This window comes from Micromys minutus (genome assembly GCF_963924665.1).
Source record: "Micromys minutus genome assembly, chromosome: 27".
Taxonomy (NCBI): domain Eukaryota; kingdom Metazoa; phylum Chordata; class Mammalia; order Rodentia; family Muridae; genus Micromys; species Micromys minutus.
The window spans coordinates 17,895,742-17,908,309 of NC_137962.1; the positions used below are offsets into that span (position 1 = coordinate 17,895,742).

At 46.6% G+C, this 12,568-nt stretch overlaps 1 protein-coding gene across 1 annotated transcript; it reads right to left on the reverse strand.

The window, feature by feature from the left end:
• Positions 1-637: 637 nt before the first annotated feature.
• LOC308438447 (non-histone chromosomal protein HMG-17-like) lies at positions 638-12,507 on the reverse strand. The gene is made up of 2 exons (XM_080939834.1): positions 12,449-12,507; positions 638-1,769 (listed from the first exon to the last, which is right to left on the reverse strand). Exon 2 carries the CDS (start codon positions 1,678-1,680, stop codon positions 1,390-1,392), a length of 291 nt encoding a protein of 96 aa, XP_080795960.1. The 5' UTR covers positions 1,681-1,769; positions 12,449-12,507; the 3' UTR covers positions 638-1,389.
• Positions 12,508-12,568: the final 61 nt, after the last annotated feature.

Consider the following 12,568-nt stretch of genomic DNA (forward strand, 5'->3'; position numbering starts at 1 on the left):
GACATAAAGAGGAGAAGGTGTAAGAGCTAAAGTTAACCTGTGCGGATAACTTCCTGGAATGCTGGAGACATCCCTCCACAGTTCATTCTAAGGTCCTAAAAGCAGTTCAAAGCCAAGTGGACAATCAGTGGCTAAAGACTAACACACCAAAACCACAGTCTCAGTCTGCCATGGTCTCACATGGAGTTGGGGCAATTTTATTTCAACTTCAGCTTCACTTGTTTAGCTGAACCTCTGAAATTTTTGGAATCTTTGTTATCAAAATATACAGGAGTCCCAAGGACTGTCTTTCACCATTGAGGCTACAGGAAAGCTTGTGGTATATCATCCTCCATACTTGAGCCCAGCCAATGGAGAAACACCAGAGAATGATTGCAGAAAGGAAGCAAGGCATTCATTTTCTTAATGGCCAGACCATTATCAACAAGCCACAATGCCTCCCCCCAAACTCCCAGGTTGTGTAAAACTGGCAAATTCCACTCCACCCTTCTCCCGAATAAGCTACTAATCAAAGAATCAAACAGCAGAGAGGAGGCAAAGGGAGGGGAGGGGATCCCCATCCAAGCTTTCACCCTCTTCACTAAAGGCAGAAAGGCCTGATATAAAGCTATTTTTTGTTTAATTGTAACCAGCTTTATTAAAGATACTTTTCATAAACAATCATGGTATTCAGGCAGAACATGAGCAGACACTCAACAATATACAAGAACTTCCAAATTCCCTTCTTGTATAGACTACCAAAATCAGAAAGCCACTGTAAAACCCAATGAAATCTTCATTCAATGCTTCGAAAAGGGGAAAATAGCTTAGAGTGAGGGGTGACATTTCACATTAAGGATGTTGTTTAACAACTTTTCACAAGCCGACCCTGACTTTCAGGAAATGAATATGGCAAAATTATCAATCTGAAGATCCACAATCTTTTATAAAAGGAACCATTGCTCTTCCGAGAACACTTGAAGTCACTGCAAAGTCCACATTGTCCAATAGACTAGAAAACCAATGTTGGGGGTCAGGTTTCAATAGGTCTCTGGTTTTAAGGGAATTATGTCTATGTTCATGGTACACAGGGGAAAGGTTATAAAAATGAATTTAGAGTTTTCTCAGACCACAAGGCATTTGTGCCTTGGTATCCACCTATGCAGGATCAGGAGCCTTTCAAAATTATCAAGGAAAGAGGTTTTCTGTTCTCAATCCAGCTTGGGTGATATTTTAAAATGTTAGTGACACATGATTCTCCCCCTCCCACAATGAAGTGTTCTGTGTGCTAACAATATAGTTTTTTTAAAAAGTAAAACAAAATTCTGCATTTTTATAAAACTTGATAAGAAATAGTATTTCAAACTGTACAGTCACCAGAAGTACACAGTTATCAAAAATGCACACACGTCACTTGGCATCTCCAGCACCTTCCGCTTTTTGTGCCTGGTCTGTTTTGGCATCTCCATTTTCTGCAGGATTATTCGCATCCTTCCCGGCATCGGCTTTCCCCTTCTTCCCCTTGGGTACCTTCTCTCCCTTCTTTGCTGGGGCCTTTTTAGGTTTGGGCTCAGGCTTTGGAGGAGCAGGTTTAGCAGACAACCTTGCAGATCTTCTCTGTGGCTCGTCCTTCACCTTGGCTTTGTCTCCTTTAGCATCCCCTTCAGCCTTTCTTTTGGGCATGGCGGCGGCAGGGGACATCGGCGCTGAACACGAGTATACAGCGGCGCGTGGGCTTGGTCCGTCCGGGGGTCGTCCTCGCTGCTTCTTCACACTGCTCCGATATAAAGCTATTGAAGGGCACAGCTGTTAAGGCACCAACTCCACCCCTCATGAAATGCAGCCTCATAAAACTAACAGCCATTCCTCTGCCCAGCTGCCACAGCACTGCAGGCTGCAGGAGGTGGCAGTCATGGGAGAGAAAAGCCTTTCATCTCATATTAGTTTCTAATTATCACAGACTCATTGGCTTAAAACAACACATATTTATTATCTTTCAGCTCTACACTTCCTAAGCCCCTGATGGGTCTCACTGGGGTAAAATCAGTGAGCTCCTGCAGAACTACATTCCCTTTTCAAGGACCATCTGCTTCCTGACACTTTCCAGCTTTGAGTGGCCATTGGAATTATTTCACACATCTGGAAGATGGAATACAGTCTCCTTATTTACTTTTAAGAGCTGCTGATTGATAACCTAATTTCATCTGCAGTCTTAAGTCCCCATTGCCCATAGACTCTTAACAGTCACTGGATCTGTGTTGAAGACGTCGCACTGGGGACCACTGATTGTTCTGCTCCCATATATATCCTGCTCCTTTGTGAATCACCTGCCCAAGATGTCCAAGCTAACTATGCAGATGCTCAAAGTTACACAGTGTCCTAATGACTCTTAGAATAAGGTACACTACTGCTACCAAGCCTCTAAAATTGATACCAGTCATCACCAGGACCAAGTAAAAGCCTCAACACCTATTGTCCAGACCCCTATTTCATGGTTCTGCCAGTCCCTGGCCCCACCCAGTCTTCAGCCCCATCCCTTCCACTTTCTTGTGCCCTCTAAGATTTATGGGGAAATGACTTTAAGTTCCCAATGCCTTGTTCAAATGTCCTATCACATCATCTGATAATAACATTGTAAGATTCCCTATGAATCCTACAACTCCTGCAAGCTGCTAAAGTGGACTTCCTCTCTTAACCACTGAGGGCCCAAAGTTGATAAGCAATGTTCTTTATGCTCCCATTGCTGGTTTAAACTAAGTCTTTCTCTTTCAGTCTCTCTTCCATGAAGCCTACTTCACAGTTCCTCCTCTCTGCTGATGTCTGTCTTCTTCCCTTTGTTCCTGTTGTTCTGGTAACCTTCACCCTTTGTTAAGATGGCTTCTCCAGTGCCCAAGCTGCTGAAGTCTTTGACTTCTGTTTCTCCACCTGTGCTGCTGTAATAACACTCAGAACCTTACATTCAAGGATCTTGCATTCTGTCCACAGCCTCGTGCCCTTCCATCACCTTTACTCTAAGTGTCTGTCCACATGAATCTGACCTGATCCTGACCTCCAATACATTGATCCTGCCATTTTTTCCATATAGCTGATGACTGTATTTCCCCAGCTTCCTTGTAGTTTGTTGTTGCCATGTTGCTAGGGGTTAGCCCATAGGAGAGGAGCACATGTCAGGACAATGTAATGAATGTGAAATTTTTTCTCATCAGTATTTTCATGTATTTAAATAGTTGAATCCCAGCTGGTAGTGCCATTTGAAAGATTTGTGGAGGCTTCAGGAAGTAGAGCTTTGCTGAAGGAGGTGATGTATTGGGAAACGGTATTAGGATTTTATAGCCTAAACCTACTTCCTCCCTGATCTCTGCTTCCTGTTCCACTAAGATGAGAGGCAGCTGTTTCCTTTCCCATCAAACAAGGAGCAGAAGGAGGCTTTAAGTGTCCACTAGCTCATTAGTGATAAAGTGAGAGGGGATCTCTTTGGTGAAAGTGGCCATAGAGAAAGGTGGGTGGGAAGAAAAGAACACTGGGAAGGACTGAGAAGTCCTCTGTACTCCACTTAAGTCTCTAAGGGGTTAGAAGAAAGATGAAAAGGAAAACTGCCTGCCCGGAGACTGCAGTATCTAAAGTCCAGATGCAGTAAGAAAGCCTGAAGTTATGTTTCAGGAGGGCTTCTTAACATTTGCGTGTATGGGGTAGATTCAGAGTTTTACATGCGTGCAGTCTTCCCCTACTTTCCAACTTTTGTTACAGAATACAGAGTTTCAGCATGTGAGGCAGGAGGAAGAACAGGATGCCCCCACAGACCTGTACTACAGCAAGCCCTTCCCTGAAGGGCAACAGGACAGCTATTTATTCATATGACCTGGCCCTAGGCTCACAAAGCATTGATTCTACCTACTGCTGGCTCCTCTTCTGGTTTCAGAAACCCTCTCCTTCAGTGAATTCAGGATCTTTCATTCATCCACCATAGTTTTAGAACCACTCAGGAGCCCAAAGCAGGATCCAAGTTAGAAGTCTCTACCTTCCCTGCCCCTGTTCTCTTCAGCACAGACAAGACACTCCATGCTGTGGTAGCTCCAGTGGGCAAGTTCCCTCTGAACCATGCTGTATCTCTCTCTAACTCATACCACTTCAGTCTGATAGAAAGCACAGAAGATTTGGTTTGAAATATATGGAGATAATTACCTCTCAAATAATAAGTGTTCCATTTGGCAAACTCTCAATAGGAACAGTGCTGAGAATTTTGGGGGCTTTATTTCACGTGATACCTGCAACAATGCTAGGAAGTAGGAATTATTATCCCCATTCAACAGATAAAGAGATGATCTCAGAAAAGCAAATCGCCAGCCCAAGGTCACTCAGTTACTAGAAGAATCAGGATTGTCCCAGAGCCAGTCTGACTCCATAAAAGTCTACACTCATCCCATTTATTAAAACCCAGCCTCCTGAAGCTGAGTTTCCTTCTGTGCCCAATAAACATCATATCTAAGTGTCTCTGTTCTGGGATTCTTAAGCTCCAATCACCCATGATAATATCTAAATTCAATTTAAAAAAAAAAAAAAACTTGCAACCACAGAGCCTCAGATCCTCCTCCCTGGTGCTGAAAAATGATCACTTCCCACAGCTTTCCGACTGTACCCCAGTCTCCCCTCGGCCCTAAACACAGCTCCAGCAGCCCCAGACATCTGTCTCCCTTTTTCTACCTCATCTCCTAGTACGCCCTCAATCTACCTCCCTCCTGTTCTCACATTCTTCTTCCCCCAAACCCTATTCATTGTGGGGGGGCTTATTTAGAAAAAGAAGAAGAGGAGGAGGAGGAAAGGGAACTCCAATTTGTCCTCTGAAAAATTAAGCAGTTTCTTTAGCTGCTCAGTCCTCAGTGTTCTCAGACCTCTTGTTTCTTTGACCCTGACAGAGCAACTGCTCCTGCAGCTGTCATCGCCTGTTCTCAGAGCTCCCTCCCAGACTGGGTTCACCAGGGCTGTGAGGGTGGCTTCCACCTCTGCATCCCTCACAATGTGGGTGCTCAGTAAGCAGCTGTCAGTGTCAGATGTGGACTGATTCACTTTAGATACTGCAAGTGGAAGAAGAATGGTTAGACTTCAGAAATTCGGGAAGTAACACCAGGCAACCCTCTGAGATTCCAAAAAAAAAGTTGAGCCTACATCCACCCCTGGGGCACTTGGTTTCCTGAGACTGGATAAAACAAACCCCCCCCCCCCACTCAACAAGAGGGAAATCATGCCTAGCTGGAAATCTAGCCAGCTATGTAGGGCCAGGGAAGTGGTGAATCTTAGAGGGGAATCTACAGCCATCGCTTTGCTAAGCCAGCACAATCCATAATTATGCTTTAATTATATGCCTTTATACTGTCAGACAAGTGTAGTTCTGATCACTCATCAGTAAAATGCTCTTGGCAACAGACAGAGACCACTGTAGAGAATCACAATTGATTAAAATGTGGAGTTGTGGAGCCGAGCCCTAACTTAAACGACATGTATCCTACACCTTAGGGTTATGGTACATGTTGGAAGGGAGAGGGCAAGAGTGTAAGAGCCTGAGGAACATGGCTGCCTAAGCAAAGGTCTTGTTGATTCTGGACCTGCAGTAAGGCAGAGCATATTAGGAATATGTGAACAGGAAACAATGGAAACTGCAATAGAAGGGACCAAGCAAGATGTAGCCCCCAAGGGCATGTCACAGGGACCTACCTTGACCAGGCCTCGCCTTCCAAGCTTCATCATTTTGCAAGAGTATATTCATATATTTTTAGACTTAGACATGTATGGGTGTTGAGGTTTGGTCTTTTGTTATCTATTGTAATGTTAAGTGTGGCCCCCAAAACCTAGTTGTCCCAGATAGGAGAGAATCCAAACATATACCTTGGCCCCAAGTTATTTCTGATTGGTAAATAAAGATGTCAACAGCCAACAGTTGGACAGAATAGACATAGGTGGGGCTTAGGTTTCTCAAGGGGGTCAGAGAAGAACCATGAGGAGAGGAGAAGTGCAAGAGCAGGAGGAGGAGAAGCCACCTGTGTTAAGAGTCAAGAGAATATGTCCCTGAGGACTAGCCAATTGGAGTTAGGAGCAGCCCAGATGAAACATAGGAAAGTAGATTCTGATAGCATAAAGACTAGGCAGCTGCCCAGCTATTGTGCTGTTTGAGGCTTATTGTAAATATAGAGGCTGTGTGAGGTTTTTATCTGAGAATAAAATGGTATAAGGTGAAGTAGAAACCCTGGGTTAGGACTAAATTATTTCTACAACACATAGGTACGTGCCTGCTTATGTATCTATGCACCACACACACCTAATTTCCACAGAGGTCAGAAGAGGGGATAGATCATCCCTTGGGACATCTGTAACGATGGCAGTAAACTGATCTGTGGGTGCTGGAAATCAAACCTAGAGCCTCTGCAACAGGCGCTCTTAACTGCTGAGCCATCTCCTGAGGCCCTCTGTTCATATTCTGAACACATCACTGGATTAATTCATTGGTTCGTTCAAAGACCCCTCACAGACGCACCCTCATGTGTTCACAGCCCAACTAAGGCAACAATCTAGATCAAATATCACAGGTAGCAAACTACTGCAGGAGAGACGTCAAAGAAAAGACCCAAATCATCGTGTAGAGAGATAAAGGGAATTTAAAAGACTACTTCCCAGGTGCCTCAGCTAGATCAAGACTTTGGGATGGAATGGGGTGTCTCAGTAAGAAGAGAAGGGCATTTGTGGGAAAGAACAGCATTCCCACCCCATTCCTTTCCTTACCCCTTACCCTAAATCTCATAGGACACTGGTACTATTTTCCCCAGAGCTGAATATGTGGCCCCTGGGAAAAGCATGTTCTGGATCCTGGGAGCTAACAGCTTAGGAGAGTATTGAGGAACTGCAACCTGGGAAACAGCTACTGTCTCTTGGAGTTTGACTGGCAAGGTGTGAGTAAGACCAGGCCCCTGTTAGAGGGGCACAGGGCTCCTCATAGGTCTAAGGCCCACTGCAATGGGGCTACCTCAAGATACAAAGAGATCCTGGTCCCTGAAGCATCCTGTTTAAGACCTGAGACCTAGCCCAAGCCTACCAGGGTCTTGGGTACTTCTGGGGACAGAACAGAGACCCAGAGTCACTAGCCTCCTGGGCCAGCCTGAGCACAGGTACAGCATATAAGACAGTTGTCCAGATACTAGCCAGCCCAGGTCCTGTCAGGCCTTCCCATTGGTTGTGACAGGCTGAAAGTTCATGTCCTCATAGAACCAGAAAGAGAACTGAGTCGCTGATGTTGTCAGTGTTGAGTGTCTAGGTGAAATTGCCTTAAATTGAAGGTGGGCTATGTCCCTATAAGAGGAGAGGACACATAGAGACACACAGGAGGGAAGCAGGTGCATAAAGATAATTGCAGTAACTGAAGCTATGCTGTCATAAGTCAAAAAACATCTGGAAGTAGCTGGAAAAGGTAGGAGGTGCTCTTCTTTAGCTCCAAATCCTTCTGACACCTTGACCTCTAGACTCCAGAACTGAGGATGAATTCTCACCATTGTAATCCCCCCCCCCCCAGCTAGTTGTACATTGTCACAAATACTCTAAGAAACCATGGAACCAGGTCCCTTCAGCCACAGCAGTGATGGATGGCTAACCCTTAGAAAAATGCAGAGCTGGACTGGGGCTCAGAGCTCTCTGACAAGCTATAACTTTCAAATGACCCCTCCTACAGCCATGCTCCCCTGCTGAGAGCCCCAGGAGGAAAACTGGCATCTGCTCCCCTGGCCACCTACAACAACACACCAGAACCCAGGGGTGCCTTGGCCTCCCTACTCCTGGTAACCTACCCTCATTCTGTCCTGTGGCTAGGGAATTTTCCATCATCCCACCTCTAAGTCAAAGTCATTAAATTTAATCATTAACAGGGTGTGTGTTAATTAGTAGGGTAGGATGATCACCCATGCTGATGGGGACACAGCTGGACACTAAGAACAGCTGATCTGACAAGCATGGGAGAAACAGAACCTAACTGGATAGGAAGTAATGTCCTCCTGACATCCTCCCTCTGAATTCTGAAAGCATCAATAGCCCCTTCCTCTGCCCTGCTTTGGCAAGCACATAATGGATGTAACCCATTTGGGGACTCCATCAGCCCAATCCTCTCTATGTAACAGGATTGACTGTTGTTAAGCCAGTTTTAACACTGAGGAAATTGAGAGTTTAAAAAGCTAAGCAACTTATTTAAGGTCACAGACACTTAAGGATAGAGCTAGCATTTGAGCCCAGATAGACTTTAAAGCTGAAGGGACCTCAGTATGCACAGTAGACACAAAAAGCCCAAGGTCATGCTGACCTCTCTCTCCTTCTGTGTGTGTGTGCACACTTGTGTGTTTGTGTGCATGTGTGTGTGCGTGTGTGTCTGTGTATGCGTCTGTGTGGGTCTGTGTGTGTCTCTGTGTGTGTGAGAGTGTGCACACATATGTGTGTGCATGTGTGTGTCTGTGTATGTGTCTGTGTGGGTCTGTGTGTGTGTGTCTGTCTGTGTGAGTCTGTGTGTCTCTGTGTGTGTCTGTCTGTCTGTGTGTCTGTCTGTCTGTGTGGGTCTGTGTGTCTCTGTGTGTCTGTGTGTGTGGGTGTCTGTCTGTCTGTTCTCAGAGTTAGAGCATCTTGTCCCTCTGCTTTTGGGACACTTCAGACTTCTAGTTGTGGCCACCTATCACCAGCTGGCTCTTAGGCTGACTGAAAGAGGTCCAGATACAGACAGACAGTGAATCTGTTTTGAGTTCTGCTGTACCTGCAGCACTTAGTATAGTGTCTGGCATGTATACATGTTTGTTTAAAGGATCAATTCAACCTGTAAGAAGGTTTTGGTTAATAGCTACCTATGGGTTGGTCTTCTGATGGAGACCATCTGGACACCCATGTATTTCAAGAAGTCATCTAGGTCATGCTCTGCCACTGGCCTCTAGCCTGCAGCAGCAAGAGCTTCACTGACATGATGCCAGTCTCTAGGTCAAGTGCTTTTTTTCTGGTCTCTAGCCTAAGGATTTGAATCCTTGGGCTCCTAAATGTCTTCTACTTCAACCAGTGTTCACCATGGTTAGTGGAACAATAAAGCATTTTGAAAGAGAGTGAGTTGAGTGCACAGTGCCAGCACTATTCCCAAGAGCACCAGCTACAGACTGCCACTAGTGCCTGGCAGAACCGTAGTGACAGGGCTTTTTTGCAGGCAAATGGGCCTTCACAAGCTCCCTCTTGCAGCTCATCACAGAAACCATACATCCATGCCAATGGGGCTTTGGAGCCTCCAATGAATTCTAGAAATATCTCCAGTGGAGAGGCCTTCTAGATGTGGGAAGCCTGCAGAATCACAGTCTCAAAAATGGTACCCACTGTTCTTCTCCAACATCCCTGCTTCACATGACTAGAACCCTAACAACTCTGGAATTTTCCAAAAGAGCAAAGTCAGAAGCCACAGTGTGGATGTTCAGAGTATATGCCACAAGCTCTAAAGTGGTTCCAAAAGAGGTTCTAGAAAGTCTTAAGACACATCAGCATCTAGAATGAGCACATGGCTTCCCAAGGAACCATGCATATGGGCTTGCTGCTCCTTGGGGGTTAAAAGCAGCTGCTAGTCTTTCCTCTGCAGAATTATGTGAACAAATCTGTACAAACAACTGTGTAGACAAGTGTGCCAGCCCCATGCACTCCACCCCCCAGGAGTGCACTCTGCTGCCTGACCAGGCTAAGCAGGGTGTCTGGAAGCTGAAGGCAAAATCCTCCCTGCTCTCACCCTGGCCCTGTGACTTGCTGAGGCTTGTTCACCTTGGACTGAACATTAAAACAGGAAAACATCTGTGGGCTGCCTTGACTCCCATGGGGGAGCAGGGTGATCCCAGAGCCACCCAGGGCATTGGTAGCAGAGGAAGGCTTTAAACTTGACCTCCCAAATTCCAGCCTAGGTGGCCTCATCTCTCTACAGCACCCTGGTTGACCACCACCCTGAGGCTTAGTTGTGAGGACTGGTGAAATTAACACTGAAGTTAATGGAGCAAGTAGGGTAGATCAGCAAAAAACAAGGTGCAGTCCATTAACCTAAAAGACTGCACAAGCAGCAGGGAGAGTGGGTCATTAGGTAATGGCATCACCAAGTCACATCCCTATAACTTTAAATATTCATAAGTATGCCCTAGAGTAGCTATGTCTCTGCCACCTGGGCCGCAGCAGAGGGATGATCACTTGGGTACTGCTCACATAGACACATTTGAGAAGAGAGAGAAACAAACTCACTCTTTCTCAGCTATAAGCCCTCTCCAGACAGGCCTCTGCGACTCTCCAGACCTGTGTGTGCAATCCTCTCTCCTTCCCACATGCCTAGCAGGTTCTCACAGCTACTCACTCAGCTCAAGGCATAAATAAAGGTCAAAATTATATGTACACACCTTCACAGTCGCCACTTCACTTGGCCTGCAGAGGCTGTGCTGGGGCCCATTCTACCTCCTTACTGCCAATCAGCCTTTCATCCTTGTGGTGTCCAGGGGGCTCTCTTCCCACTGGCTCTCTTCTCTAACCACTACCTCCCCCAACCCACTATAATCAACCACCACCCCTCCCCAGCTGCTCCTAATACCCCTCTTTTTATCTCCCCTAAGTCTCTCTTGGCCCCCACCTATCCTGCAACTTTCTAATCAAGGGAAGTCAGAATCTGGGGCTTGAGAAGGGAATCCCAGGGCTAAAATTTGAGTCAAATAAAGAAGCATGGAAAAAAAAATCTAAGCAAGCTGGACTACCCCATAATAGTAGAATCTCATAAAAGCCCAAATAAAGAAACCCTCACGCTGGAATTCTACATAAAACAAACCTACCTACCAGCACTACATTAGATGTGGCCTGCCTCCCTATTGGGTCCCTTGCTCCATGGATCCTCAGCTATGAGGCTTGGAAGTTCTAACAGTGCAAAAGAGATGGGAGCTGAGCTCCAGAATCAGGAGTGAGGATTGTGCCTTCAGGTCATCCAGGCCTTGCCAAGAGGACAGAGAATGTTCCTCTTCAGAAGCACTGTGTTCCTAAGTGTATGTGTGGGATAGAGAAGCAAAGAGAAGAAAAACGGTGGCCTAACCCTAAGGCACCCGGTGCCCTGGTTGCCCTGTCTCCCATGTTATACTGATTCACCACCTCTCCCTGCACCCTGTACTGGGATGTGGGTACACAGACTTTGGGATCCAGGGACACTGAACACCTTCCCTACTACCCAAACAAAGCAAAAAGGCTGGGAGAAGCATTCCCAGAGTCTCATTACTTCAACTAACAGCAAATGGAGGAGCCACTGGCTAGAACCTTCAGGGCTGCTAAGTGGCTGCAACCTGGCTTTGCCTCGGAGGAAGCTGAGCCTGCCTAGTGTGTAAAAAGATCCCTAGGGGAGGAAGAAATGGAGGGGGGCTATTTTGGGAGAGAAGAGGGGAGGGGGCCATGGAAAGCAGACCAGAGAGAGGATCCCAGACTGAGGTTTAAAGCTGCCCCCTAGATTGGGGGTGACCAAGACCCCATTCCCCTGGAGCCACCCTGCCCTCTGTTCAGTTTAGGACTACAGAGAAACTGGTCTCCTAGCCCTACCATGCACCTCCTTGAGCACTACAGGCTTTCTCCTCTGACTCGGGCCCACTGTGCCTCCTAAGCCCATCAGCAACCCTCCCCAGTGCCCAGCGCCCACTTCTCTCTGTCCAGTGACCCTAACCCTAGTACAGGGCACTTCAGTTACTATGAATATCCTGTCATCCTCACTTGTTAGTACTGACTGGCACATTGATTCCATACCAACCCAGTAAGTTCTTCTAGTAGTCTAACTTCTATGCCAATAGTCACGGCAGTGCAGGGCAGATCATTTTCATTGTCCTGCCAACAGTGAAAGTGGACACCAACCATCTGTAAACAGGTCACCCCTGGTGGGGTATCCTTCTTCACTCCCCCTCCCCATCCCTGTAATCCCCTTGTAGGCCTTTCACCTACTTTGCAACCCCACAATGTAGCAAGCAGAAAGTGAAATCTATTTCACAAGCAGGATTGACTTTCACCTCCATGGCTTCTTCTTACCCTAAGTAGCCTTCTCTCCCCAACCCCTTGGTCCACTCACACTCCAGAGAGTCTTACTCTAGAGACTCTCTGAGGCCTTCCCCTCTTCTCTCTCTTTCTGTCCGGAGTGTTCCCTGGACAGTAGCCAAAGCTCGAACTTGCCCTCAAAGTTTTCACATCCACTCTAGTATTTGGCCTCAAGGGGAAGTTCCCTCCTAATCTAACTGAAATCCTTCCTGCTGTGTACCTAAATTTCCTTTCAATCTTTTCTCTTTGTGAAATATCCTTTAGATCATAAATATAATCTACCTCTCAAGCTGTGGCCTTCATTTTTTTTCCAGACCCTGAAACCTGCCCCATGTTGAAGAAGTTCTTGTTAACACCTTTCCACACCCCCACCCTGCCCAGAATTCTAGGATACCTGGATGCCCACCCGGGTCTGGCTTTCTTAACTTGAGGGGCGGCAACTCGCGCAACCGCCAGCGCAGCCACGACGGGGTTAAGGCTCGGGACTGGGGGAGGAGAGGGCCGGGAGGGACGG